At 38.4% G+C, this 23,833-nt stretch overlaps 1 protein-coding gene across 2 annotated transcripts in view; it reads right to left on the bottom strand.

Annotated features, from left to right (window-relative positions):
* LOC134533729 (V-type proton ATPase subunit H) overlaps positions 1-23,833 on the bottom strand; it is a 76,246-nt gene that overhangs the window by 19,924 nt on the left and 32,489 nt on the right. Inside the window, exons 5-9 of one of the 2 annotated variants that reach the window (XM_063371320.1) lie at positions 23,340-23,429; positions 21,321-21,526; positions 17,885-17,969; positions 13,965-14,143; positions 9,286-9,513 (exon numbers count right to left, since the gene is read on the bottom strand). In XM_063371320.1, coding sequence (XP_063227390.1) covers positions 9,286-9,513; positions 13,965-14,143; positions 17,885-17,969; positions 21,321-21,526; positions 23,340-23,429 — 788 coding nt within the window. The remainder of the gene's footprint in view (positions 1-9,285; positions 9,514-13,964; positions 14,144-17,884; positions 17,970-21,320; positions 21,527-23,339; positions 23,430-23,833) is intronic. The other variant, XM_063371321.1, reaches the window with a different exon arrangement.

Here is a 23,833-nt window from a genome sequence, read left to right as displayed (position 1 = left end):
AATACTATAACAGTGCACCATCCTTAATCTGAAATTCCAAAGTCCGAACAGCTCTAAAATCTGAAATTTTTTTCGAAACTTCAACGTCCGCGCTATTGTTCGCAGTTGTGTGGCAAACTCAAGTCGAGCAACGTTCATTTGTAAGTGCGCAAGAAGTAATGTTTGTGTATGCGATTAAAGAAAAATTGCTTAGTCAGAAGCCTAAACCAAAACAAGTGACACTTCAAGAGGCATTTAAAAATGCCATCATTCGTGCTGCTTCATCTCAGGAGAAGGAAAATCCTGCTCCCGGCCGATCACGAGACGTACGAGTTGACGGCGACATCGGCGGCGATGACGACGCACCATAAACATTCTCCAGATGTTTTACAGTAACAGTTGTTAAAAACAAATTATTTTGGCGATTGTTTCAGGTATTTATTTATGCTGCAGTGTTTATTATTTACGTTATGTACTTTGTTGTTTTATGTACTATGTTGCTTGAAATCTTTAATACATCTAACATAACCTAACTTGGCTTTACTAGGCCTCCTGTATTAAAATTCCGAAATCCGAAAATTCCGAAATTCCGAATGCTGCTGGTTCCGACCATTTCGGAAAAAGGATTGTGCTCCTGTAACAGCTTTGGTATACATTTTAGAAAATTACAAAAAATCGCAAATTGCCTGGTGCCAGGATTTTAGAATAATTTTTTGTAAATACAAAAATGGATCCATAACAAACTAAATTATAAACAATAAAAAAGTTACTATAATGAAATATGAATAGTTCCTAAAAATTACATCAAATAAAATTTAAATAAAGAAAACTTCAAGTTCATGATTTTGGGCCCCATTAAAAATTATCTTACGACAGGCAATATTAAGACTGACATATTAATTCTTTTCTTCACGCGAATGAAAAAGTTCCTGGTTAATGACTTCTTCTGGGAGTATAAGCAAAACTTTCAAATCACAAAGCATCTTGCTATGACTTCCAACTACAGTCAAACCTCTATCTATCGTTTTTCAGGGGACCAACAAAAAAATTCAGTAGATGCGGACATTCAATAGATGTGGAATTCACTCGTAGATTTTGAAAAAATATTTCAACCTCAAAATTAGTGTCAGAAATATATCAGTTACTTGTCATTAAAGTTTAATCAATTGAAAAAAAAATTAAAATGGAAGCATTTTACTTAATACAATTTACACTATGCACAATAGACCTACAAAGAAACCTAGGCTAGTTACGAAAAATACAAGTCAAGTACAGTACATACAAAAAATTAACTCACCTAGTCCTTGAGTTCCTCAATGTGTACTTTTACTCTCTCTATTAAAAAAAATTATATGTAATAAAATACTAATTAAAAATAACACTATAAAATTTTAAATATTCTGTATTTAAATTGCACTTTCACACTAACTAATTTTAACCACTTTATTTCTTCTTGAAGAAGTCATTTATGGTTGGCTGTCTTACATTCTCTCTTCTCACGTTTAATAACATGGCCTCCATTCGAAGCATGGTATCTTGATCCTGCTCACTCATTCTGCGAGCGTAGCAGAAAGTCTTCAGTATTTCCAGTGCACAATGCGCTTCAGCAAATGATGGAACCTTCTCTACTGGCAAATCAGCTTCTTCTTCCTCTTCTTCACTGCTGTGCTGAAGTACTGCTTCTGTAGCCTCGCACATTTCATCCACACTCTGGACACCACAAGTAACCACTTTTTCGTCACAAGTAGCATAAGAGTCAAAGCCTACTTGATTACCATCAAGTTTTTTTGAAGTCTTCTTCAAAGTCGACATCATCGGTTTCAACCACAGAATTAGATGGAATTTCTTGTGCAACTCCACACTTGGAAAAGCAGTTCTGAATCACTATGGGAGTGATCTTCTTCCATGATGCTGCTAGGTAATGAATAACTTGCAGGATGTTAAGCTTTAATTCCACCTTGGAATCTTCACTCTTGGAATCAAGAAGCCCTAACAACTTTTCTTACGAAAATCTTCCAGTACTCATGTTTAAAACACTTGATAATTCCCATGTCAAGAGCCTGGCATACACTGGTACAATTAGCAGGATAGAAGACAACCTTCACATTGAGAAGAAATGCGACGTCTTTAGGGTGTACAGCACAGTTGTCCACAAACAGAATTGTTTTCCTGCAACGAGTTCCCATAGTGCAATCCAAAGTACGCAGGAATGATGTAAAAAATCTCCACAGTCATCCAAGCATTTTTGTTTGCATGGTATTTTACCGGTAATGTCTTAATTTTTTTGAAGCACCAGGGCTTCTGAGATTTTCCAATGACAAGAGGTTGAAGCTTGTCGCAGCCATCACTGTTTGCACACAGCAACACAGTCGACCTTTCCTTCGACATCTTACCCCCGTGACAGGCTTCACCTTTCATGGCCAATGTTCTGTCGGGCAGGCAGTTGTAAAAGAGGCCTGTTTCGTCAGCATGTAAATATCTTTACGTGCATAACCGTTTGTAATTTTTTGAAGGTGATTTAACCAATCAGTTGTGGTTTCAACACTCACACCAGCACTCTCGCCACACACCTTCTTGTAAGTTAAGCCGTGACGCTCTTTGAATCTTGCTGCCCAACCATTTGATGCAGAGAAATTTTCAATGCTCAACCTCAGGGCAATCTGCTTTCCTTTCTCTTTTAATATTGTTCCATCAACAGGAATACCATTAGTTCTGGCCTGCTGATACCACGAGAACAACACATCTTCAACTTCTTTGAAAGTCAACTCTCTACCATTTTTTCGTTTTTTGCTTGTTGGCCCGTACTTGCTTGCTTGTAAACGAATGTCCTCTTTATTTGCAAAAATCAAACATAAAGTGGAGGCTGGTAGGCCCAGGCGCTTAGCTGCATCCACACGTTTTTCACTAGGGTTATTTTCAATTTCTTCAATAATCCTAATTCGTTCATCAAGTGTTCTCACCTGTTTACCATGCCAAGACATTTAAAATGCTTTAAAACGTTAACCTCGCTTTTGCACTTTTTATTCACTCAACATTCACGCACATGTAAAGGAAACACCGATCAGAATCAGTAAGTAACATGTGCCATAGATTAGTATAGCATGCCCGAACAATGAAATAACGGCCTACAGAAATGCATTCACGATGCTGCACAGGAATCAATAAATTTTCAAGGCAGCGGATGCCATATTGGTTTCTTTGTACCTAATAAACGAGACGTCTCAATGCTCAGTCATAATAAGGGACATGATTATTCTTGAAGTGATTTTATATACGTACGGTATAAAATGTTTTGTTTTTTACGTTACCATTTTAGTCGACATGAAAAAGTTTCGTACATAAATACAAGTCGATAGTGTGGCAACGTTTCATGACGAGTCAATTTCACTGAAATATGGCATCAATGTTAGCCATCTACCGTTTGTTGACTGTTAACTCATTGCTAATTATAAAATGGCTGCAGATTTAAGGTGATTTTTTACTACTTCTGTATACTATCGTTACTGTTTTTATGACGGTTTCTTTCTAAGAAATGGTTATTTCCGCAAAATCTTTATGGTTAAACGATCATCTATTATAATTTATAGTGGCGGGACAACATATTTTGTACGATCAATGTGGACAAAACGATAATTCGAACATCGGTACAAGTGGACTTTTTTAACTTTAGTTGTATGGCAATTTTGCCGGGACCGTAGAAAGTATACGATAAACACGGACATTCGATACATGCGAGTTCGATAGATAGAGGTTTCACTGTATTGAGCGACATGACACCGCATCTAAGTTCTGTCCACGCAGAAACAAAATGTCTGACAACCACCAGTAGTAATGGATAGAAAGTACTCACAAATATGTCCGTGGCATTTGCAAAAAAACTTTCGCAAACAAGTAGGCTATCTTCATCGCAGATAACAAGCTTCATCAAAATATACAACCCAACTCTTTCTTGTTCTGCCAGGCCGAGCCTTCTGGCTACCAGGCCTCTGCCTCATGCACAATCATAGTTCGTACCGCAGGTCTGAGCTCCACCGTGACTAATTAGAGAATTTCCCAGCTGAGCGCTAGTCTCAATATTCACAGAGCCATTCCTACCTCTGCTTCCTGATGTCACAAGCCAGACGCTGGAGACGTTCTTGCACGCAAGCAACCACTGGTACTGCAGGCGTGTGTCTGCACCCACCAGAAACACAGCGCGGGCCATCGTAAATTGCCAGCCAAGCTTCACAAGTATAATCGCGTACGTCCCGACTCCCAAAACCACATAGCGCAGGCCATCGTAGATCGCGCAAAAGTTCACCAAAGTGTTTTCTCGCATAATCGTCGCAGATTTTATTCTAAAATCAAGTTTGAAAAGTAGGGGTGCGACCATTGTGCGGAAAAAAAATTTTTGTTAGGTAAAGTTATTCATAAAAACAAATCCCGTTCATGGAAAGTACGTTTATTTAAAAAAAGGCGGAGTATACAAGAGCACGCCAAACAATCTATATTAATAATTCCTTAAACAAAAACCTTTCTTCAACTTTAAATAGAAAAACCAAAACTCTAACGCGAACGCGTGAACTAAAGTGTCGTAGAGTACACACTTGCCACGAAAGAATGCGGGCTATCAAATGTAGTTAACTCGGCACCAAACAGAGAGCGCGCGAGTTGGATCCAATCGGCGATATATCGATATTCGACTACGTGCGCGCGCTCTATACGGGAAGCAACATAACCAAACATGAATGATGCGCTGGCTACATTTTTATAAGCGGTACGCCGTGGTAACGCAGACAATCAGATAAAGGAAATACCGTTTAAAAAGTCTTTAAAAGAACATTTACATGTTTCAGACAACTTTGTATTTCCGTTAATTAAATAAATAAGTGGTAATGACCGAAATTAAATTTTAGATTATACCTACACCGCGGCGCCGCAGACGATCAGATAAAGGAAATAACTTTTAAAAACGTCTTTGTAAGAAAATTTACACGCCAAACGACGTCGTATTTTTCCGTTAATTTATTAAGTACCGTATTTACTCGTGTATAGCGCGCCCTCGTGTATAGCGCGCACCACGATTTTTGCAACAAATTCCAAAGAAAAACATCTTTGAAATTTTTTTTCCCATAAATAAATTTTACTAACATTTTGTGGTACCTGATTATTTAAATTGATGTGTGGTGATGCGTCAGAAAAATACTTAAACTGTGCTGTGTGGACGGAAGATAATGAAGCGCTGTATCGTCACAACTGGTACGTGGGAGGGAGGGAGGGAGGGAGGGAGGGAGGGAGGGAGGCGTGCCACGCTACGTTGCTAAAGGTACGATTCCTAAGGCGCGACTCACGCGATTCTAGCCGCGCGGAAGAGCGTCACGAGCATCTGCGCATGCGCAGCATGATGTAGTTTGGCCGCGCGCGGCTGCGCAGCGCGACGCGACCCGACTGGTGGCGGGACCAGTCCAGTCGCTTCAGCCGCGCGCCGCGGACCGAGCTGCTCATCATACAAATTGAATTTTCAAGTACAGAAGACGTAGTGCTTGCTGAGTTAGTTGGCCAGCATCCATGCTTGCATGATTTAAAGCATCCACAGTATAAGGATCAAAATGTACGGGAAAATGTGTGGGCTGATCTAATGAACGAAAGGAGATCCTGAAAGTTCTTAATCGAAGTAAAATAACGGAACGTGAAAATGATGCAACTGATGTGTTCTTCAGAAGTATGTCGCTAACAGTGAAACAGCTACCACCCTCTCTACGTGCACAAGCTAAGATGCGCATCTGCAGTGTTGTGTCAGAATTAGAAATAAGAGCACTTGAGATGGCACAGCACACAAACCTGTCTCCTTTAGGAGCTCCTGTACGATCTTCATCCACTTTGTCGGACACTTCATGTCCTAGTCATTCGGCGAGTGATTACTATGATGATGTTACAAATAGTGGCAAAACACACCAATCGCAGTCATTGTTACAAGGTTCCTTCCAATACAACAATCCTATTATCAGTGAAACAAACGAAACGTATATGTTAAATATGTCATAACATACAAAACTTATCAATTCGTGTCATCTCCACAGTTGTATTGACCACGTGCTTTGTCTTTATATTTCTCTCATACAACTTTATGCAAGATAATTGTACTTTAAGCAATTTTATTCGCTCTACTTAATATGGCAATTGAAAGTTACAATTCCTGATACTAATATTTATTTTAGAAATTAAATTTTAATACTAAAATTAATATTGACATGAGTGCTTTTGTTATATTTAATTTATAATTAAGTTCAACAGTTTACCTTAATGTTATGGCCCGTTTATCTGCAGGTGTTATTGGTTTTCTTACTTTGTTGCACGACTTACATTTGACATCATCTTCCACTAGTCCCAAAATATAATTGAACTGCCTTACATTTAAACGGAAAAACTCCCTCGTCGTCTTTCATTAAGTGTCTGTTAATAAGGATTGTGTAGAATCCCTCTTCTCGTCTTGCTTTAAACATCACATGCGCATCAATGTTTTTGATGTTGTGACTCAGTAACAACGTCATCAGTTGATCTTCTTCTTCGTCCAGCAGTAACCATTTAACAACGTTATGTTCATCCATTTCTACGAACAACTGGAACTGCACTGTGATCGCGCCGCATGAAGTATAGTTTGCAGCCGCTTCTTAGGAATGGGGCAACCTCGCGAGCCGCGCAACGATAGCCGCGCGACGATAACCGCGCGGCTAGAGTCGCGCCTTAGGAATCGTACCTTTAGCTGGCGTGGAGAACTAGATGACTCACCGGTCGCTGCTGGGGCGAGGAATGGAGGAAGGGAAGGAGGGGGGGGGAACTGGTGACAACATTCTCTCTGTCTCTTTTTTTACTAGCTTCTGAGCTGGCTTTCTGTAAAGAGGGGAGGTCTAAAAATAAACAAGAGACCATGATGTGCGAGTTTGCCCGCGCGCACGTGTGTGTTTGTGTTTGTGTTTGTGTGTGTGTGTGTGTGTGTGTGTGTGTGTGTGTGTGTGTGTGTGTGTGTGTGTGTGTGTGAGAGAGAGAGAGAGAGAGAGAGAGAGAGAGAGAGAAAGAAAGAGAGGCCTCGTTGCTTGTGCGTGTGTGTGGGGGCTGGCCAGAAACGTCACCCGTCACCCGTCAGTTAACGACTTCCACTCCTCCCCGCCTCCCTCCACATTTTTTTTTCCGTGTATAGCGCGCATCCTTATTTTTTTCCTTTACTTGAGGGGGAAAAAGGGCGCGCTATACACGAGTATATACGGTAAGTGGTAATGAACGAATAAATATTAGATTTATACTTTAAAATACATTGTTTTATATGGAAAAGATACCTACACAAAGCGTTCGGCATCTACTAGCGGGACCAAAAACATCATGCGACTTTTACGCGAGAAGATTTTTTATCCCAATTTTGACAGCCAAAAATATGGTTGCGACGATTACGCGCGTGCGACGATTCTGTGATAAAACACGGTAATTTTGACTCATTCCATCGCAGACGGCTTCGCTTCTAATGTCAGCCAACTCGCCGAAAAAAGTTATACAGTAGAATCTCGTTATAAAGTACATCAATAAAGCCCCAACTTTTATACTTAGTAATGAAAGTACTTTATTCTGAAAGTCTATATATTTACATTTAAAACGTAGTATTTTTGAATTTTTAAAAATAATGTAGTAGGGGATCAAATGTTACATTAGCTTGGAAGCAAATATTTGTAAAACAAGAATTTAAAAAAAAAAAATATTTAACTTAATACAGTAGCCTAAATTCTAGACCTACATGTACAAAATTTATATCTGTCGAACACAAAATGACAAATTGGTTTAACTATTTTGCAGATATGTACATTTATTGGGACAGAATTTCCTTGTTTTCTCCTAGGTGAAGTCTCTTGCGACCAGCAGATAAAGATGACTGTTCGTACAATTTAATAAATTTTTAGCGATTGTTGACAGTGTAGTGAGCACCAAACCAAATGCCAGTGCTACATCTGCATTTCTCCTTCAATGTGAACTGCTTGAGTTTCTTTTTATCTTTTTGGCCAACCATCCTGATTAAAATGGGAAGCCTACAACTCACGTAGTTTCGGTTCCCTACCACGTTCGTTTAACTTCGGATTTCTCTCAAAAATTGAAATTAAAAAATCGAAGCGTTAGGTTAGGTTAGTCACAACATGCTTGTTTTCATTTGAAACTTATGATTTAGCGGCTAAAGTGGCGTTAATACCAAAACGCAAAACTTCGAAAATCTTCGGAAATTCTTGCAGGGAACCGAAACTACGCGAGTTGTAGGCTTCCCGATTAAAATATTCAATCGACAATATTGTTTGCCTCGCGCCACGTCAAACGTAAACAAACCTCGCATCCATAGATAACCATAGCGCCGCTCTAGTAGCGTGCGTTGCGAGCATGGCTGTGCCAGGCGTCATTCCTATCTTCATGGCAACACAATTAAAGCGTGTCGGCCATGTTGTGACACAAAACAGTTCAAAACTTAACCTGCATAAATTAACATTTAATTTTCTATTACGTTTATAAGTTAAAATATAATTTTTATTTAACGTTTGTATCTGCGTTAGTAAAAACTTTTAAAACGTGCTCTACAAATAACCAAAAGCTGGCGCAACTAAAAACAATTGTCTCGAAGAGGGGCGAGACAACAATCGATTGTTTAGATCGTCTCGTGCACTAAAGTGTGTGTTCCATGGAGGAGGAAGAATGGCACGTTATACTGTACTATGATTCTATGAATCGTTGAGACATTGTTTGTTTACGTTTTATAGTAGTTAACGATTCTTGAAAGCGATAAAAATTAATCATAACGTACATTTATATTAAAGAACTCCTGCGCAAAAAACAATTATGTAAAATTTTCCTCATAACTGGAAAAGAATGGTCGTTGTATTGAAAGGTAGGAGGTGTTTTTAATGTTAAAGTGAAATATTTTTACATTGTTTACATTGGTGTTTTGAGCGGGAAATTTAAAATCATACGTTGAACTGAAAGATACGTTATTCTGAAGTACGTTGTAACGGAATTTCACTGTAGTATTACTCCAAAATTTTAACACTACATTTACATTTTAAATAAAAACTAAACAAAGTATACTATTGGAAATTACTAAAATATAAAATAAAATAAAAAATAAACTTAAGCAGCAAAACTCATTTTCCTAATCACGCTGACTGGCCACAAGTTTTCTTGGACTACTTTGAAGTGTGCAAAAAATATTTGCCTAATGTTCAAATTTAATTAGAAACATATTCAATAATGGTGAATAATTAGATGTTTGATTGTAAATGTGATGTGACAAATGAAACTCACTCCTTGCCGCGCGGGTAGTGGCGCACGTACTCGCCGATGTCGAAGCTGGCCACGCTCAGCACCAGCGGGTCCTTGCTGGACTCCAGCAGGTGGATCAGGATGCGCAGCAGCTCGTAGTTCTTCTCGTTGAGGCGCGACGCGTTTTCGCGCCAGAACTTGGCCGACTTGTGCACGGGGCTCCACTCCAGCCGCCCCGACTTGATCTCCGTCGCGTACTCGTCGAAGGAGCTGCCACAGACCACAGTAACCACAGTGCAGGGAACAATTACCGTATTTACTTGCATATAGGTCGCCATCGCATATAGGTCGCACCCATAATTTAAGGTCTTGAATTTGGTATTTAAGATTCCCCCCATATAGGTCGCACCAGTAATTTAATGACGCGAACGGCCGGCGCGCCGTGCACAAAAGAGTTAACGGGTACTGTAAAACTCCGCTACTACGAGAGCTGATAACGGCGTGATAAATTGTTGTAACAACAAGTACTCGTAATAACCGAATATAGAAAATTGAAGTCAAGTTAGATTCCTGACTTCTTAAAATGTCTTAATTGTAGACTATAACTCGAAAACAATGCTTTGTATTGAAAAAATGCACAGAATAAAATAAGTGAAACCACGTCACGCGAGTTCGGCTATGCTAGCCGGCTGGTTGTTATTATTGTTCAAAACGTGACGAGGGAACTTGTGTGGATCACGTAGAAAACATTCGGCTATAAACGAAAGATATAAGAACAACGCTATCCTGAAATGCTGTGACATGTTTTTGGAGTAGATAATCACAGCGACAGACCGACAGGATGCGCTCCCGCCCTTGCCGTCAGCGATGTTTATTTTGACAGCTCAAGCAATTATCTTTTCCACGACCCTTCACAGCGTAAAAAAAAAGAAGAAAAAAACATGGCTAGACACTGCTGCTTGGACAGTCTAGAGGGGTGGTATCTATTTTTAGCCATCTTTTGTATGCCTGCCTGCTTACAGTACAGCTCTCGCCAAGATAAACGTGGTGAACACATAGCGCCCAACAAAGTGTAACAGACTTGTTTTTCAGCAGATGTTACTCAAATTTTCGACTTTCTCTGCTCCAATTTTTCACAGTTTCTCAAAAAACGGTCTTATAAACGGAATGGACGCATCAGAGAGGTGGGGGTCGCATCGGCGGGATTCTACTGTATTGCAAAAAAAATTTCTCAAAAATTAAAAAAAAAAATGTCTTCACACATACCGTATTTACTCGCATATAGGTCGCGGCAATTTTACCAGATTTGATGGGGAAAAAATGAAGTGCGACCTATATGTGAAGAAAAATTTTTTTTAAATTTTTGAGGAATTTTTTTTGCAATACAGTAGAATCTCGCCGATGCGACCTCCCCCTCTGATGCGTACATTCCGTTTATACGACAGTTTTTTGAGAAACCGTGAAAAATTTGAGCAGAGAAAGTCGAAAATTTGAGTAAAATCGGCTGAAAAACAAGTCTGTTACACTTTGTTGGGCACTATGTGTTCACGTTTATCTTGGCAAGAGTTGTACTGTAAGCAGGCAGGCATACAAAAGACAGCTAAAAATAGACACCAGCCCTCTAGACTGTCCACGCGGCAGTGTCTAGCCGAGCTCGGCGTGTCCACAAAAAGCTGTCTCAGCTGTAATGTTATCTTACCCACCCGCACGAAAAGCCGCTGTGGTAACTTCTGCGAGAGCGTAAGAAACTCGTCCGGCCAGGCGTCATACGTGACGTGACGCTTACCTCTCCCATCCCCTGCTAATTCTTCAAGAGCCACAAGCCATTTAAAAACACCCCCCCCCCCTTTCTCCCACTAACATTTCAACATATTCCCTCCCTTATTTCAACCTTCTGGGTGAGAAACTGTCAGCATCCTCCTCCCCTCCCACACCGCGTGCGGCAAAAGCCAGGTTGTATAGTCCATTCTCGATAAAATAAATATTTTTATGGGCTTATACGACTGTCCTTCGCCGTTAATAAGTGTTTTTTTTTCTTCTTTTTTTTACGCTGTGAAGAGTCGTGGAAAAGATAATTGCTTGAGCTGTCAAAATAAACATCGCTGACGGCAAGGGCGGGAGCGCATCCTGTCGGTCTGTCGCTGTGATTATCTACTCCAAAAACTAACTTGACTTCAACTATCTATATTCTGTTATTACGAGTACTTGTTGTTACAACAATTTATCACACCATTATCAGCTCTTGTAGTAGCGGAGTTTTACAGTACCCGTTAACTCTTTTGTGTACGGCGCGCCGGCCGTTCACGTCATTAAATTACTGGTGCGACCTATATGGGGGGAATCTTAAATACCAAATACAAGACCTCAAATTATAGGTGTGACCTACATGCGATGGCGACCTATATGCAAGTAAATACAGTAGGTCGCACTTCATTTTTTCCCCATCAAATCTGGTAAAATTGCCGCGACCTATATGCAAGTAAATACGGTAGTACTGCTGGAAGTCAGCTTCTGTACAACTGTAATAATTGGGGAGTTCTATGTATAGAGGAAAAAACGGTTTTGAGATAATCAGCTGTAAAGATTTTGCATCTTAATTAAATAAAAAATTTTGGACCCCACAGTAAAAAATTTAAAATGAAATTTCATATTTTACTCTATAATTTATAATGTACATGTACTATGTTGTGAGAAAAAATAAAAAATAAAAATGCACAAGCTCTTTGTCAGCAAATGGATTTCTGCCATGTTTATTTATAGGCCATTTTTACATAGTTTGCCCTGTTCTGTAAGAACAGTATGAATAAAAAAATTAATATAGATTTTCCCTCTTTGTATTTGAAAATTGCAAAATGTGATTCTAGTACGGTATTAGTAATAAAACAGTCATAATAAGTTTTTATGTAAAAAAAAAGCATATTCTACAATAAATACTTTTTAGGGCGATGCTATGGAGTTACAACAGTTGATTCAATATTCTTTATTCTGAAACCAAATGCAAAGATATCTAGAGAAAATGATGTATTCTTAGAGAACACAGAAATAGCACTTCCCTAAAAGGAGTTTGTACTGACCTTCTTATATAGAACTCCTCAATTGTGTTTACTATTGCAGACCTTTAACACACCCTGTCCTTCATAACACTTTCCCTGACTCTCACCATGTACCACATGTGACAACGTTGACTAGTCACAATGGTGCCCAGTAGGCCTTTGCAAATATTTTAATTTTTGAATACAAATAATGAACTACATATTCGTATTTTATCACAACTCAAATACTAACCTTCCAAATAAAGAATATTTGTTTTCTTAAAAATATTTGACATATCACACCTCATGAGTTCAACGTATACCATAGTTCACTATCGAGGTCAAGTCATTTGTGTGATATAACCATGAACAATACTAAACGTTTTAAACATGCAAAAAGTATTAAAAGTTTTTTTTCACTATTGTCTCGCTAAACAGTAATGAAAAATTCGCAGGAACTAATATAAAAAAATCATATTTGTAATTTTAAAATTGATAAACAAGATATTATTTGTATTCATTTCATCACACCAAATATCGTGGTTACAAGTGTTGTGGTTGCTTTTCCCATCCCACAACTGGTGTATGTTTTTTTCTTGGACTTGACTTGGTTTTTCCCTGAATGTCATTCTCCCTTCGTACACTAATACTTGTATGGTAGCCTACCCTCCCTGCAAGACTTCCTTTTGTGTCGTAATGAGGTGGGGACACGGAGCCGAAGTGGAGGGGGTGACCACGTGACCTGTTGCATGACACCACCACCCCTCTACCTACACCAAGGAAGGGGAAGTTGGTGACCGTTACAAAAGAGTTACCCCACTTTGTAAAAGGGTATAACTAGGCCTCTACTGCCCAGGTAGAGCAGAGTGAGGGAAGCTCTCAACTACGACCAATGTCCTGCCACCGCCCTAAACAACATCACTGGAAAAAATGTTACTCTGCCCAACGACCGCCTGATTGCCTATCAGTCACTGAATTGGACTTATCCTGGAAAACTCAGTATAAAGGATTTTGATTTTCTTTGAGAAAGTTCAAACTTAGCACCAGCGCCGCTGTGGTTCGTGTTGGGGTTTGAAGAGAGACAGTGACGATAAGTAACGAAGGTAACTCACTCAGTGTTCAGTGAATTAACTTGCCGAGTAAGTTGGGTACTAGTAGAGCAAGTAATTAGCACAAACTTGCTCATCAGATTTATAATCTCTAGGTTGTAGTTGACTAGGCCTGAGGTTGGAAAACACTCGCTGTTGACTTGGGATAAAGTACTTGTCGAGCGACTGGGAGAAAGCGAGTTGCGTAAGTAGTTGGGCTTCAGAAAGCTTATTGCATTTCTGGAACCTTGTTATTCAATGGTTTCAAGAAAATTTCTGGCAAATACACTTATACCAGAAATGTACCAAACTACATGTGAGATAGTCAAGGGACTTTTAGTGCAAGCAGAATACATCTCACTCACATTAGATATATGGACATCATCTGTTAAAAGATTCGGGTTTAGGTTCGAGATTCTGCAATTCCAGTCGAGGATTTGAGTTAGGATTCGGATTCGAGGAAATCAGGATTCGCTCCATCCCTAGTAAAAACTAACAATTGACGAAATTGTATGATTACAAACTTGGCAGACAGGCGTGCTTCAAATGCAAAAGACACAAAACCAAACGACCGATGAACTCTAGTTGCGTGGTTACCAACCTGAGGTCCTGCACGGACGCCTGCAGCTTCTGGTTCAGGAAGTCTATGTCCTCCACAATGTCCTCGTCGTCCAGCTTCCTCTGCTCAAAGATGCTCAACTGTTTAAGCACTTTGCACTGAACCATGGCAATGCAGTGTTCTTTCGACACCTGCGCGTCTTGTGGCTTCTCTATCAAGTTCTGAAAAAAATTAAGTTGAGATATATAACCATTTGTCCAACATTTTTAGCATTAACTACACTCATTTGGTACTTCATCACTAATTTAAATTTACCTTGTGGCATTTACCTGCAACTACTGTATGAAAATAAAAAATAATTAAATTCTAGCTCTTTATATGAATTTTCATCATATACAACTGTCCCTTGAAGTAACCTGTTTGATTTGTGCAGTTTTCAAGTACCACGCCAATAAATTATGTCATGTTTTGAAGTAGTGCTGTCACAGATTCAAAGTGGCACATTTTTTTTATTTTACATGAGTGCACACAATAGCATTGGCATTTGTGTAGCATTAAATACGTACAATGTGACTAATTAATAATGTGACGAATCAACAAACAATATTTTTCTTTTCCTTCATAGCTATTCGCTTCCTTCAGTGCATATTTATTTCCGATTACACCCGAGTGTTCAGCCAACATTTATAATCAGGCTCTGGAGAGAAATCCAGAAGCTTTCAGGCTTAGTTTACATTGTACTTACTAGAATGAGCTAGAGGCAAATCATGGCATAAACGCATTTAGGAACCAACAGTCGGAAACTTTAAACAGGTTAAATAAACTTTGTAATAATTTTTAAATGCACTTCAAATATCCAGATACCTACCAAAGTAGCAAGTACACACAAAACTATACTGTGTATACAAATAATATATAACAATGAAATACTATCTAAACATGAATATAAAACATATCTAATTAAAATAGATGTATTGTAACAAACAAATTATACACTATTTTAGCGTTTTTATGAAAAATATTTTTAACATGGTATAATAAATATAGTTTTTTTAGCATATATCAATTATAAAAAGGTATATGTAGATTTATGAATTGCATTGTAACATTTACAATTAAAATAAACCTTAAAAAAATAACACCTGTACTTATAATGTTATGATTCATGTAAAAATTATAAATTTACTGTTTATAGTAGGGATGGGTCGATTCGATTCTCCGATTCCTCGATACCACCGATTATTAAAAAATTTGGGTACTCAGTATCTGGTACTAAAAAAGGGCAAGGTAGGTTAGGTATCGGTTAAGTTAATTAAGCAAATACAGTAGTAATATATTTTTGTCCGAGCTTTTCTTACATATTTTAATAAATCTTACCTGCCGTATGCACATAAAATTCCTAATAATGCTCATTATTATTAAATATTAATTTTATACGAATAAAAAAAATACAATGTTACCGGGCATGTTTAACCTCTAATTAAAACTCCACGATCTAAGAACTTTATTCCTCACTCATGTATTAGACGTAAATAAATTGTAAAAAGACTAATTAATTTTATTTACAGTTAAGAAAAGTCCAATGTTTTTGTGAAGAAAGTGACGGTTATGAAACGAGATCACATCAGGTGTCGCCACCATTTTAGTTGTGATCCATTCAAGGATGATGGCCTCCACAAAACCTCTGGTGCCCATAAAACAAAGTCAAGTCGAAACGTATCGATTCGTTGCGTACGGGACAAATTGTATAATGAAAGCACAATCGATTTTAAAGAATTCTCTGGCCATACCGCCAACAGAGGCTCGTGTTTATTACTTGCAAAGGAAAACAGTAATTAACCGTCGTGCTATTGAGGTTACTGTGAACACAAATATTGTTTTGCTAAAACTATTTTCAAGTGTTTTACTAGTTTGTTACTAAAACGAATGTTCGCCGACTGTCGTTTAAAATTACGTGGCAAATGGTCTCATATTGTATCAACATGTCTAAAGTTTGGGAACATTTTCGCATCAATAGTGAAAATGACAAATATGCAATTTGTAATCATTGTAGTGCGCAAATTTCATGGGGCGGTACTTCCAAATCTACAACCAATTTAATGAAGCATTTGAAATCCCGGCACACATTACTACCAGAAAAACAGAGTAAACTTTTGTTTACAGCACTGTCACCAACCAAGTCAAAAGGTACCACAGAAAAAAGTAGTGCTACCTTTGAACCCATTTTGAACAAAGATGTTATGTTATCGGCATTATCGCCTGTTAAAGAACCCTGTCTAAATGTTGAACATTTTTGTGCACAGCCTAGTACTAGCAAACAAACTTTATGTGAAGATGCTTCTTCACTGGTAGTTGAAAAAAAAACCTGAACATTTAATCCTAAGTTTATAATTATCATTTATGCATGTTATTATCATTACATAATGCATTCAATTCTAAAGTAGTTTTAATTATGTGACCAGAATTACCAGGAATCTAAAACTGGAATGACTCGGAATCGAGAATCGAAATTTAGGAATCGGTACCGGTATCGGAATCGATAAAAATGTGTACTCAACCCATCCCTAGTTTATAGTATAGTGTTGCGGTTCAGAATTCTTTTATCTTGGCCGATTAAATTTTACGTGTTCCATTGTTCGGACATTGTGTGGCTGCCTCAGCCATGCGGTAATTATGTTATGATGGCTAGCGCGGGCGAGCGCTGTTCAAGCACAACACATTCCTGTGGTGTTTGGACAACTGTGTGCCTAATGTGACCGTCAGCTGACGATTTTGGTTCGCGTCATGGCAAAATCAGGGCATAAAACACCCTCATGTCCCGGCAAAAATGGAGTCACTCAGCTAGCCTGACTCTTGGTTAAAAAATTAGGGTAAAGAGGGGCTAAATTATTCTGGAAAGGTCTCCAGGGAGTTTTAAGCGGATGTTTGCCATAGTGCGGGGTTCTCTCGCACGGCTCCGCCCACAAGGTAACAAGTTGGAAGTCAAGTTCGTGAATCAAGTTGTGAAGAAGTAAGAAGTTCGTTAGGCTCAATCGGGCAGGTGAGGAACCGAGGTCCCGATTAAAGGATTTTAAGATACGTCCACTATACTCTTTCTCTTCATGGAAATTCTCCTCTTGCTGAGTAGTATTAAGTCAAGATTAGTTATATTTATAAAGTAAATTCTTAAGTCGTAGTAATAAGGGTTTGGATAAAAGTTTCAGACACTCCCCTGATACTTCAGGTCAGTATGAGATAATGATGGTAACTAACTTGTTAAAAATTTTATGAAAGTTTTAGTATTTTGTTATTGACATGATATAAGTTTATTTCTATAGAATTTTCTTTAAGGTAATTTTTAGTAAATTCAAACTTCAAGAACAGAAATTATTCATCGGAAGTGACCTGCACAGGACGGAAACTAACCGAATTCCAGGTACAATGAAGTGTTTTTGTTTATGTTCTCTCACATGATTTAATGCTCTATCAAATATAATCATTAAGTTTGAATTGTTTTGAGCTATGTCGTTTCTACCCCCTAGTGTTGTTAACTGCTATGTATCAACAGGTGAAGTTCTGAAGCTTTACTGTTTCAACCTTGATATTTTCTCACATATCTTTTATTATTAATTATTGCCACACATCCCATAGTAATCTCCCGTTACAGAAGTTCTGAAGCTTTACTGTTTCAACCTTGATATTTTCTCGCATATATTTTATTATTAATTATTGCCACACATCCCATAGTAATCCCCTATTACAACTGAGGATTAAAATTTTTTTTAATGAACAATTTACTTTGAATAGTTCAATTAATTACTTTTTTTGGATATGCTATAAAAAGTTGGATCTCAAAGTGTTTAAAATCTTTTATAATTTTTTAACTCAGTAGTTAAGACATTTTTTATTTTGTAGCATAGGAAAACCATAACGCCAACATACTGGTAAGAATATCAAATGCTACAAAGGATCTGAACACACACCCTGAATACAGCGAGGATGATGCGAGTCACTTTCTCCTTCACGGAGTCGCTGAGGATGTCTGCCAGGATAGGGATGACGTTGAACCTGCGGGCAGAAATAGGTAAGCCTTACGTGAGGACATGCGACAAAAAAGCTCATAATAAGAGGGAGGCAGAAAAGTCAAATACTGAACAAAACATTTTGTGAGGTAGCAGGACTAAACCTAAGAATTATATTTAAAAAAAAAAAAAAACTATTACTCAAACACACACTTTAAAAGCAAGAAATTAAACATGGATCAAATTGAAAAATAATAAAAATTCAGAAACAAAATTTTTCTTAATAATATACTACCAAGGATTTTTTAAATAATTTTACTACTGTTTTCATTAGTGGTGAGCAGTGAAATCCTTATCTGTTATTTTTCACTGATATCAAAATTTTACAGGGGTATACCTGTGAACAGCTTCTACAGGTCGGAGTGAAATTCAGTTAAATTGACTACCTACAGTGATACCAACAAACAGTGAAAAAAAAATCACAGTTCACAGAATGAAAGACTAGCAGAATATTATGGAATTAGATTAATTCACTGGTAAGGACAGCCACTGTGATCTAGCAGCCAAAAGCTGAAGCTCTTTCATGTAGTTTCTTTAGTAGCCTGCAGGTTACCATTGCTGCTTACCAATAGCATTGTTTGTTTACATCAAGAGATTCTTACAACCTTTGTAGAATCTATACCACACGAATTTATGAATAATTTCATATACATTAATACTGTAAAACAAAATATGTATTTAAAAAAACTAGAAAATTATTTTATGAAACTCGAAAAAAAAAACCATGCTTTTATGTTTAACTAGATTTTTTATCCCCTTGATTACTTACTTTCATGAACTCTGCATCAATGATAAGATTTTATTATGATATGATTTTATAACAGAAAAACATTGGGTGGAGAACTATGTACTGAAGTTAGAGAAGTTATTTTAGGACAATACATACGTGACCCAGTAATCTACAGAAAGCTATGTAAGTAGCACGTCACTTCACACCCCCTTTACTAATATTTTTTACTGTGGAGGATTGGTGGGTTGTTTGCAGAAGGAATAAAATAAGGATTGCTGGGAGTAGAAAGATTACATTCGTTGTATCAGTCTTTGACCAATGGCTAGTGCTAGCCGACAGTTTAGTAATGACCACAAGTCACATATAGGTGAAACACTTGGCCTCTACAGAAACAAATTTCCATTCCCGGAAAACACAAATAAAATAGAATCGTAAACAGTTAAGTTCTCGTTCTACCAATCTTGTATTTAAATTTGAATAACAATCTAACGGGATGATAATGTGTAAATATAGATTTTCCCTCCTGCACGTGACATTTCTGCAGAGCCGAGAGGAAGACAGGAGGTAAAGGAACGCGAGAGGAGGGGCAGCCCTAGCACTATGGTGCGACGAGGGGGAAGGGGTTGGGCGGGGAGGCGAGCACGCAGTACCGGGCAGATTTCACAGCACGAGGAAGTAATTCTTGTCACAAACACTGCAATCTTTATCAGCAGGCCCTCATTTATTGCTGGGCACTGACAGAAACTCTCTTAAAATAAAAATTGGTTAACATATCAAGGACAGAATATTGAGCACAGTATATTCACTTCCCTAAAATCTTTCACCAATCAAAAAAGAGCAGCTTTTTTTTTCATTTTAAATACTTTAATTTTGTAAAGAAAGAAAGTGGAGTACAAGGTCGTAGGGCAGAGGTTCTCAAAGAGTGTGCCAGGGCTCACCGGTGTGCCCTGAAAGATTCCCAAGATGTCCTGTAGTAGTATTCCAGAAAATTATATGTTCAATATAAAAATAAATATAGTAACTCTGTTACACTATTTCATTAATGGATATATAAAGTAAATCCCAATTCAGAAAAAAACTTAGAAATTTTGACTTAAAACAGGGAAATCTTATTAAAAGCATAAAACTGTATGTATTTATAGGTCTAGTGATAATATGTTTAAACTTACTACGCAGGAAATTTTCTTAAGGGGATTTTCTTAAGAAGGTTTTACTCCAATTTTCTTTTTGTTCACACTTTATTATTATGTGTTATTTGAACAACTCTACAGGGTTTGTTAGAACAGTCAGTCAGTTTAGTATGGCACTGCAGTTATTTTTCTATCTAACCAAGCATCTTATCAGACATTGTTTTAGACAATCCATTAATTATTACAACATATTTCCCAGAAATTTGTATATGAAGCACCTAAAATTATTTTTAGGAAATTGAATGTGCCCCAACTTCAAAATTTTTGATAACCATGGAGTGAAGGAATAATGCTTTGTCCTTACAGCAGCCAGACATGATGTCCCTGCAACATTCCGACTTCGCTACCGGCCCACTGCCGGCTAGCGTACCTGATGTGGGCAGCATTTGACACCATGCGCATCATTTTGTCGCACTATGGGATTATGAATGCTGACAAATTTATTAACTACTAAATTTTTTAGTAAATGTTTAAGAATTGTTTCCTTGAATAAGTCTTCTAAATAAAAAAGTATTTTAACTGAATTTATACATGAAAAGAAACAAAACACAAGTTAGCAAAAGCCTGAAAATTAAAGTTTTGTAATTTCCAGCACAATTACTGTTTATTTGGAATCTTGTACCTGACTGTTGAGACTAGGTCTCCTTCAGTTTTGCAACTTTCTTGAACTGCAGACATCTTGTGAATATCAGATAGTAACACGGTACTGAAGCCACAATGACAATGGCACCAACTTGTAGAGATTTTAGTTTTCCGGAAAAGTATTTTTGGGGAAATTTTCCAAAGAAACAAAATTTTACAGAAACCCAAATAAATTTTGTATACAAATAGAATCAAATAAAACATATATGTCTTTCTTTATCACCTAATAGCTAGAGACCGGAAAAATTCGCGAATTCAATTCGCGACAGAATTCGCGACAGGCTAAAACACAAGCAGTTATACCTCAGTGATGCATCTGCTATTGGCTCACAACTCACCTGGATGACTCTGGGCCAATGAGAAACACCCAACCAAAGCTTTATAAGAATCACAGGCTGCTACGTTGGGACGTCTCACAAGACAGCAGCCAATGAGTGGGTGGCATTTGACCGAGTGTACGTAGAACTATGGAGTTCATCCTAGAAGTCATTGAACCTGCGAATTTTTCCGGTCCCTACTAATAGCTCATTTAAAATTTAAGAGTTGGGTAGGACCCATGCTCAGCTCTATCATTTTAAGTGCGTGTTGGATCGGGGGGTGGGGGGGGGGGAAGGAATTAGTGATAAAACCGTTCCTACCAAACTGCAGAAAATAAATTACTGTATGACGTACATCAACCTATCTTAAATTACCTATATGTATGCTGGCATTAAAAAAAAAAGGGGGGGGGGGGGGAAACTTTCCTGGAAACTTGTGGTTATATTCCACTACTCACTTGTTCATCTTCTCAGCGAGCAGCGGGTTGAAAGTGAGCACCCACAGGCAGAACACCAGCTGGTACTGTATCTGGAAGTTGATGCGGCTGCTGAGGATGGCCAGCAGCGTGGAGATGCCGTCCACGGCCACGAAGGCAAACCTGTACTCGTTGATGCGGAGCATCATCTGCAGGCAGCGCGCCACCGACTGCATGTACTCGTTGTTCTGGAAACCCAGGCCGGGACGCACGTCAGCCACGGTGCAGCCGGCAGACACACACCGTTCACTCTACAGTGGACTCTTTAACAACTTCAACAAATCACCCATGTTTCTAGATGAAACAGCAATTGGTTGATTACTCACACAATTCACCACGTGCAAATCTATTACAAGCCAATCATAATCCCTTACGCGACCAGTCTATACTCCCCATTAGGGACAGGACTGAATTTGCGTGGCCAATAGAAAATGGGAAATGGCTACGCCATTCCATCGCGACTGGAGGTGTTTCGGGAGGGGCTACAGTGAGAGGCTGAGGCGATACATCCCAGCATCACAGCCACCCAACTTCCTTAACACGTTCAGCTAACCTGTGGTCGACTCAAGACGAGAACCCACCTGGGAGTACTGCAATGCGCTTGTTCAATCTTCCACATCTCTGGCCCCCCTCTCAGAAAACCCAGACAGCCCGTGCTGTCTCTGACCCGGCCAGAAGCATATCCAACCGTGATTGGCAGAAAGTATGCTCACTTGTGAAACATGATCAAACTGACCTTCTATAGATAGTGAAGGGTTACCAACTCCATTAGGCCCATACTACCATTCAAAGTATGCCTACGCTTGCTTAGGTACTCCAAATTAATATATACATGTCCAAAACCTGTGAGCTTATTTTGGAAAATAAAAACTGATAGGCAAGAATGGTAAATACAGAAGGGTGCATAGATGCAATCTGATGGGGGAAGGGGGTGGAGCGAAGAAATACTTCATATTCTCCAGCCTCCTCTTGGCTCCACCTCCGACTGAAAACATAACCATCAAGTGTAATGTTTTATTAACGTCTACATGAAGAAGCACTACACTTAAATTTTTAAACTCATTTGATAAAATGCAAGATAAAAACCTTGTTAGCCCATGAAAGATGATTAGAAATCTTACAGCACAAACATGACCATTGGTTCTTCAATAGTGAGCGTTATGAATAATATGAATACAGGTGCATAGTTCTCAACCTTCAAGCAATGCCACTTGCTAGGTCAAGCTTCAAGCTGGCAGAAAAAGAACACACAATGTGCCTCTTTTAAATGACTTACAGTACAGACTGCAGAGTGATGCCACTGGTAACTGCACTGCAGTTATCAACTTCAATGAAATAACAATAGTATGCAGACAAAAATGCAACAAAAAAAAAACCACAAAGATTTCTGACAAAGCCACCATGTAGTGGAAAGTTAGTGTCACTCCGTTGTTTTCTGTACGTGATATTTTATGTTCTACTTGATTTTTAATGTCTGTACAGTTGCTATCATACATAGTTTGTATATTTTGTTGATACCTTATTTGTATTTCCTCTTCTTCTGAAACTACTTCAGTAAGAGTAAGTTTGGCAGTATGAGCAATACAAAAATTAAAACACTACAAAAAAACAGCCTGTTATAAACAAAACACAGTTCTTCGTAGTTTCTTGCATTAGCATTCTTGTGAATTTGCTAGTTCAGTTCAACATGTAACAGTAAATGCTTACAAATAACCTTAAAAAATAATGAAATGCACATTAGTCCAAATGCACATTCATTGACAATTCACATTTGAAATTTTAGTTTACAAGTGTCATAGAAATTTCCCACTACTATAGCAGTTATAATACACAAATGTCAAAAATTCATTTCAATCTCACAGCACTTTTGCCAAAAAGTAACAAATGAAGTTACCTTGATGTGAAGCTGTGAACGGCGCAGATAAGTAGTGCGCTAATTAGCTTACGGATATCAGAACAAGAGAGAGGCGTGGAGGTGAGGATCTAGCCAACAACACACACCGGTATCTCCTCGTGGGTCTCTGCCGAGTCCCCAGACTCAGTGCCGGCGACGGGGGCTTGCTGCAAGCTCACTTCCAACAGTGCTTCGCTCTACAAAACACAACAGGGGGAGTGTGACGGGTGCAGCACGCAGGCACACGAGCAGACCAGACACGAGCCCCGCGCCCCGAGACCCCACACAAGCCACGACTAGACGAGACTACGCCCACACACCCGGCCGTCACCACGAGGGACACAGTCTACCACAAACAACTACCAAACTGATGCCTTTGCTCCACACTTCCCACTGCACCCTAACAAAGATAACAGCAATGGGACAAAATCAGTTCCTACAAAAAAAAAACCATTTCTGCAGAACATAGATCAGAAGCAGACTTCAAAAAGGTTCTTCAATATGGTTTTCAAATAATATACATAATAAAAATTATGGTGATATCAATAAGAAAACAAAAATTATCGAAATCAAAATATTAGGCTTGCTAGAGGTAAACAAA

The sequence above is a fragment of the Bacillus rossius genome, chromosome 7 (assembly GCF_032445375.1).
Source record: "Bacillus rossius redtenbacheri isolate Brsri chromosome 7, Brsri_v3, whole genome shotgun sequence".
In the NCBI taxonomy this organism is placed as follows: Eukaryota; Metazoa; Arthropoda; class Insecta; order Phasmatodea; family Bacillidae; genus Bacillus; species Bacillus rossius.
This window is presented reverse-complemented; position numbering and strand designations above follow the sequence as displayed.